Genomic DNA, 7885 nt, shown 5'->3' with positions numbered 1-7885 from the left:
ATTTTGAAGAGCTCATAGAGGTTATCATCACAATCCACGAATATAAGAGACAAGTAGATGAAGCATAACAAGTCAAGGATGCATGGATCAAGATGGATCTCGTAACATTGCCAAAATTTACTACTAAAATTTTGATTTTTAGGTTGTCAAAATGTAAACTTTTCTTCAATGTAAAGCGTTAATTAAATATCGGTGTATAACGAATATGTTGAAGTATGTGATTCTTTAACATTATATCTTATAAAAGAGGTATCAGATGAGAATTTTTTGTGCAAGGTAGCAAAAACTACATCTTCCTAGGAAGCATGAAAGATCCTAGAAGCAAAATTTGGTACAAAGGAAAATGACATGCAACAGCAAGTTGTGTCACAATTTGTTGAAGAATCAATAGAGAAGTTAGACACATATCTTATAGTAGATGAGCAAGAATCTAGGAGGACAACTAAGCTTGGGGAATCCCACTCAAAGGTGAATGATGGTCATGAAGATTGTAAAAGTGACACCCATTATGTAGGCATGCATATGTATGAAGAAGATGCGAAAAGGATTGCAGAGAGAGAAGTTGAAGCATATGTGTGTGAAGCAGAACAAGAGCATACTAACATGGATGGTGAAGATGATGGTGAACCCTACTATGACGAGATACATGTGGATGATGACTGCAAAATGAGTTGTGAATTAGTGAATCTAGCAATAGACCTTGCTGATAATGGTAAGATTGAAGGTTATGATGACCTATTTGCGTCAAAGGTTGAACCATTTAAGTGTGAGAATGACAAAGACAATTTTTCATATGAAGTAATATTTTGTGGAGCTGAGAGGGCATCTCTTGTGAATTCAAGGACAGCTAATGAATTTGGTGATATTGAAATAGTTAATGAGCACATGCATGCTCAAATATCCTACCATAGAGTGAATGAAAATTATGTTGATGACATATTTTGTCTCTTTTTTTCAACAAGGATTGATTGTAGCAATATGGAAAGTGCCATGTTTGATGAAGAATTGAAGGTTGAAGTTGCCACTTTAGCAGCAAGTTATGAAGTAAAAGTTGGAACTGCCCATGAAACAGTGCATGAACTAGCAACAACTGAGTTTGGCATAGATAAAGATAACAATAGAACAATAAGTGGCTTGGTGGATCCAACAATTGAAATTGTCGATGTTAACTTTGATGAAGAACAATTAACTGATGATGAGTGGTCGCACATGATGTAACAGAAAGAACTCATTGATATGTTGTTATTTGGTTAGAGAAGCCCACTTGTCTCTGGAAGCCAAGTGGAAGGCTAATTGTATGCAATAGTAGAGGTTGGTAAAGAAGTGGAAAATGAAGATTATGATGCAACGACCGAGGAAGAGAAGGCAAAGACAGAAAAAGAAGAGGAAGAGAATAAAGCTCTCACTACTATACATAATGAATATGTTTTTTATATTGATTTTGAGTGTTCAATTAAACAGGACAGTAGTCTAGTTACAGTGTAATAGTTGAAAGAGGACGAAGAAAAGTTGCATGAAAGGACATGGGTGTTTCTAAAGATGAAGAACAAAGCATTGAAACAATCTTTCAACAATGGAGTCAAGAAGAAATCAAACTTTGCTATCACGAAATATGGTAGAAAGAAGATCAGGAATATGAAGCACAAGAAGTAGAGCGAAGAACGTAGTTTGAAGATGACGAATTGTGGTAGCAACCCATGGTTGAACAAATATTTGAAGAAGAAGATGTAGAAGACAAGCTCATACTGTTTTTCAGAACAAATAAAAAAGAAGTCAAAGAAAATTTGCAACAATAACAAGTCAAGAAATATGGAGTTTACAACAAGAAAGTGCAACCAAGGGTATAGATTTTGGAAGAAACCAAAAAGAAAATCCAAAATTGTAAAATGTTTGTATTGTAAGCGTAGCTAAGTCTTTGACCAACAGACATGTTTAAGTTATGTTGAGTCATGATTAAGTAACAGACATGTTTAAGTTATGTTGAGTCATGATTAAGTTAAAGTTGAGTCATACGGTCATAATTACGGGGGAATGTTAGAAATAGTAATTACTCATGTATGCATGCAAGGCATGAAGTGAAGAGTTGAGTTGACTTCATTAAAGTTAAGAAAAAATGGTGGAGTCTAATCTTTGAAGTCAAGTGTGAGTTTGCATGAAACAATTATAGAAAAATCAAGTCCAATTGGAGATTGCATGATTCTATATTTAGTGAGTATTGTCCTTATATACCCGTGATTAGGTCGTTGTAATGTGTGAAAGCCAAGAAGCAAGAAGAGAGAAAGATGTAAGAAGAGAAAGATTTATGAATATGCAGCAACTCAGTGGATGTAAAAAGAAAAAGATTTATGAATAGAAATTTATTTTATGTGTTTTCCCTCCACCTTTCCATCACAATTTTCTTCATGAATTTCCAAATCAAGACTTATAGAAAGAATTAAGAACTCCTCAGTGTAGTAATAAAAATAAATCTTCGAACCTGTAGATTCCCTTTTTGTAGTGGACGTACTAATTAAGCCAAAAGTTTTTTATGTTGAAGTTTTACCTCATAACACTGTTCAGATTCGTCGTCCCCCTAGAATGTCATTTCTTTATGATTCGTCGTCCCCCTAGAATGTCATTTCAGAAAGAAAGAAGGAATTTCGAACACCCTCCGTCTAAATAGTGGAAGCCAGTGAGATTATCTTTATTCACATTCTGAGTTCGATCCTCATCCGCCGTTGTTGATGAATTGTGACGAAGCGCCCTATGGAACCATCATTACCTAACAAAAATCATGCCATTCGATTGTTCTAGATTCCATAATTATGAGTCTGTGTCTCCTTCGAGTAATATAGTTACTTAAATATATTAAGAAATAGATTTAGAAGTTTATGTTGGTAAAGGCTTTTATAAATTCAAAATACCATGGCTAATTTTGTATAATATTAGTGCTTTTTGTTTAGATCTAATAGTAAGTCAGATTTGTTTTAATAAATAATTAATATATGGTGGAGTAGTTAAAACTATAGAACTTTCAAATTAACTGGAAGTTTGAAGTTTAGCCATTTATAAAATGGGTAAATGTAGGAGGCTTCAACAAGAAGATTATCATTTGAAGGTTAAAATGATAGTTTTGATTGAAAATCATTTGGGTCACGAAGAGTGGAGGGAAGTGTGGGAAAGGAGACCAGAGAGAATGGATACACTACCATGGTAGTATGGATTTGGGAAAGGTTCCTTGAGTTTGATGATGGATGGTTGGAGAGAGTGATATATTTAGTTGCAAGCTTTTACTGTAATTATATATGAATTTATAATGCCATTAACAAATTATTTAAAAACAACCATAAATTTTTTTAGTTTTTCCATTGTTTTAATTTACTCTCTAGATAGTTTTTTAGCTACATATTTAATTACTTAGATTTTTATTTTTTTTTAAGATTTTAATTAGGTTTTCCGTTTATAGATTTTAATTTTTTCCTTATTATTTTTTATATAATATATACACGTTTTTATTATATATAATGAAATTAAATTTATAGAAACCAATTTTTCGTTATGCCTTGAAAAATATAAATATATTTGAATAATAAAGGGGTTAACAAATTATTTGGAAACATTTATATTTCCATTAAATCAATTATTTATCCAAATAATTAAGTGTCTAATTAATAAATAATTATTAATTTCCCTTATTTCTTATAATAATGGTAATAGGTTTATATAGTTTTAATTAGTTATTGATTTAGTTAATACAAATGGTCATACTTAATCATAAATAAGAAATAAATATAACAAAAAATACTCATTAATTGATTAACTAAACTTTCTCTGTCTCTATCTTTTGGTCCAATCAAGTCACCTAGTCCAATACAGTTGTTTCTTGGTCAAATATAGTCGTTGGAATGATCTGCTCTCTCTATTTAACCTATAGCCATGATCTGGTTCTTCAACTTGTCCTAACGATGAACCACGCTTGTTGGTTCGAAAGACATTGACAAATGAATTATGATGTGATTTTCTCTGAAACTCTTCTCTATAAACTTGATAAGGATCATAGAAGCCTAAATTCAAACAATATTTTATTATTATTATTTTATTTTGTTTTATTTTATGTCTAATATTTTTTTTTAGAATTCAAGAAATGACTTCACTCATGAGATGAACATAAATAGCCATTATTTATAATCTAACTTAACTCAATACTAACTTTATCTTCATCTCCATAAATATTCTAGAAATTTCAAAGTCATATGTGATAGAATATATATCAAAACTATTGAATGATTTCCTTGATAAGCCCGACTATGTTTAAAGATAAAAATTAATAAAAATAAAAATAAAAAATTACCATAAAGAATTACACTTACAAACATCCCATACTACTCTAGAACAAAACAATGGGGATCATCCATAGATTTTGGAGATTCCATCCTATTACAACTTTAATCTAATATTATTTACTAATAAATTACTCCATAAAATATATTGGGTGTCATTTTATCATCCTTACTCCTTTAGAATAAAGGAATTAGGATCATCCATAAATTTTGAAGATTTCATTATATTACAACTTTTCTTTTTTGTCAAGTTGTTTGTGATTTTTCAGGCTTAACCTATGGCTTGAGGAGGCTTAATCTGTGGCTTAAGGATTCGCAACCCAAGGGCATCTAAGTCGTCAAAGTCAACTAGGAATCGCAACCGGCCTGGGCCACACCAACCCTTAGCTAAATGGACTTTTTAACATGTCTCATCCTCCTACCATAGGACACAACCACCCTCCCTGAAATTTGATTCTAGGTCACCCTATTGACAAAACTTATCCTCAACCAATTGTGCTAAAATATGTTTGGTGTCATCTTATCTACTAATTAAAAAGCCCAAACTACTCTTTAGTGGTAATGAAGAAGAACGTATATCCTCTTCCTTGCTTGAACCATTTTCACCAATTATGCCAAATCAATTGAACCTTATGGGTTGTTTTCTAAATTAAACTTTACCAGACTACGACCATTTTCCTTTTTCCTTTTTGGCACTCCTTTCTGTGCTTCCTGGCCTCAAAAGCAATTGCATCTTTGTTCTGTTCATATGCAGCTGCAAAATGGGGTCTTGAGGCTCTTTGTTGATGTGATAAAGCTGGGTCAATCATTAGCCATCGAGCTCCACAAACACGGGAGGAAAGAGTTAAAAGTGATCATCATGCTCATGGCTCTTCACCCTCTTTGATTAAGCAATTTCTACGATCAACTCCTAGTGATATCCATGGCGTTTAAAAGGTATCTTAATCACAAGTTGTAACCTAGTGCCACTAGACATCGAAAACCCTAATGAGAAGATCCAAAGGGCATGAGACCATGCAAATGGTGATGAACACGCAAATTGACATATGTATAACATGTCTTTTTCACTGCCTTCGTGTAATTATTAGTAGCTTCTTTGGTGATTTATAGGTGTTGTTTACCACGTAAATCCAGGTCAAGATTATACTCTGCCCCACCCAAATGCACATAATGTCTTTCCCTTGCACGCACAATGTGGAGAAAGGTGCAGATGGAAGGGTTGGGCCTCGATGTACATCTCTTCGCGTGTATCCCTATGGTGGATGTTGAAATAAAAAATTAATTTAAAATTATCATATTGGTGAAAAAAACACTGCATTAAATGTAAGTGGATAGTTACGCTAGAGAGCCTTGGTGCATGTCGCTTTCATTGTTTCCATAGGGTGGATTTTGAAACATAAAATTGATTTAAGATTATGATATGTGTAGGGAAAACCTAACCTAAAATGTAAATGGTATTTATTCGGAGGGAGAAATAATATTATAAGTATATAAATTAGCATTTGTATTAGATGTTGCAAAAAAAACTGTAAGGTATAAATTGAGGAACAATTACGACATAGGAATGAGAAAATCTAAATAAGATTCAAAGATGGTTAATATTTTTTGTGTTTCCTCATACGGTTGATGCTGGGAAATTTTTTGACATGATCAATATATTGGACTTTGCTAATAAAACATTTGAGCTATTTAGGTTGTCAAATGATTCATGATGTTGATATTAGGATATTTACATGTTTCTAGATGATATAAGATATAATAATAAAATACAGATTTTTGTGGTTGTCTTTATTACATTATGTAGATTATGATCCGAATTATATATTTTTACCAGTCGGCATGGTCTAAGTGTTCTATTTTGTTTTTTAGGAAATTAAGCTAAATAATTTTTGGATGTTATTTTTTTTTAATTTATAATTGATTTTTGAATTATGTGAAATATATATCTATATCTATATCTATCTATATATATATATATATATATATATAATTAAGTGAAATGATTTTTGTTTAAATAAAAACAACCACAATTAAGATAAATTAACCATAATGTCACTACATAATATTATAGTAACTATGGTTAAACAAAATTAACCATAATAAATCAAAGTCAATGATAACAAACTATGGTCAATCATAACCATAGTGAACTATGGCTAGCTAAAAGAAATCTTCTAATCTGATAGAAATAGAACATTATCATAACACATCAAAACTACAAACCAAATTTTGAAATTTTTAACACACATCACCATTCCATTAAAAATTTGTCCTTACTCACTTCTTTTGTCCACAAGTTGAAGTGAACGTTTAATCTTAAGCAAACTTTTAATCTTAAAACACAATATTTAAAGTCATTTACTCTTAATACAATATTTAAAAGGTCCTTAGTGTTACAATCACGACTAGACACCCTAGTTTTACCATGATGAGGACTCTAGATACACACTTATATTTTTTACGACAATTTATTTAGCTATACCAGCAAGACTAGACACACTACACAGAAACTTTGGATAACTAATTTCTAAAGGGCCAATAATGCTAGTGGAACATGGATAACATGTTTGCAGTGTGCACTTGTCTTGATCCTGCACAACAGAAACCTTGCCATGATGAGCGCAAGTCATAAACTGAAAATTTGTCCAAAAAAGATACACTTCGATGTAAAAAATATGCACTGCTAACATTGAAGAGTCACCCATATGAGGATCTGCTAACATTGAACAGACACCCATATGAGAATCAAATGTTATTAAAAGGAAACTTTAAGCTTATATCTTGATATCTTACCAGTCTACTTGCACTTGGCATCATGTTTAAGAGAGATCTTAACCATCCAGCCAATCCAAGTTGAAGTGTGCTTCTACAATTTCAACTCTAAGATCCATGGTAGCAGAACAACTCTTAAGACGATTCCATTGTTGCCCAATCTTTTCATCACATATAACATGCTTTAGAGATTTAAGCCCTCCAACTGATTTAGGCAGCTTCCTCAACCGAGAACACTCTCTCATGTCAAGCTCCTCGAGTTTCTTTAGCTGCCCTATTTCCTCGGGAAGTTCTTTCAAGCACTCACATAGAGAAATGTCTATATATTCCAGCTTCCCAAGTTTTCCAATAGATGTTGGAAGCTCTTTCAGACCTAGACATGCAGATATTCTTAACATTCTTAAAGAACTAAGCCTCCCCAAATCATCAGGTAACTTTCGAAGAAGGTGACAGTTAGTGATAAACCACTTTTGAACTGAAGACATGTCACAAATGCCAAGGGGAAACTCCTCCAAATCACAACAATGATCCATGTTAAAATCTAGCATTATGGGAAGCTTTAGATTCGACTGGATGCCATTGAACTTGGACATATTTCCAAGCCCTTCACATAAGCTCAAAGATAGATTCTCTAAGTTCTGTAAGACTTTACTGTGCTCTTGAAGTGCGGGCGCAATCAAATTCTCCAAACAAATAGCCTTGAGTTGAGTGAGTGATGATAGCAATGGTAAACCCTTCACTGTGGCTCTCTTGGACCCGTAATTGAATACTATGAGGACTTTCAATTTTCTCAT

General features: G+C 32.6%; 1 protein-coding gene across 1 annotated transcript; it reads right to left on the bottom strand.

Annotated features, from left to right (window-relative positions):
- Positions 1–7150: 7150 nt before the first annotated feature.
- LOC149140982 (uncharacterized) lies at positions 7151–7885 on the bottom strand. The gene has a single exon (XM_089453297.1). It carries the CDS (start codon positions 7883–7885, stop codon positions 7151–7153), a length of 735 nt encoding a protein of 244 aa, XP_089309423.1.

Source organism: Pinus tabuliformis, chromosome X (assembly GCF_031772625.1).
Source record: "Pinus tabuliformis cultivar Carrire ecotype Pingquan chromosome X, CPIR1, whole genome shotgun sequence".
Classification (NCBI taxonomy): Eukaryota; Viridiplantae; Streptophyta; class Pinopsida; order Pinales; family Pinaceae; genus Pinus; species Pinus tabuliformis.
This window is presented reverse-complemented; position numbering and strand designations above follow the sequence as displayed.

Coding starts and splice junctions, on each gene's coding strand:
- LOC149140982 (XM_089453297.1), bottom strand. CDS start 7,885: ATGAGAAAATTGAAAGTCCTCATAGTATTCAATTACGGGTCCAAGAGA.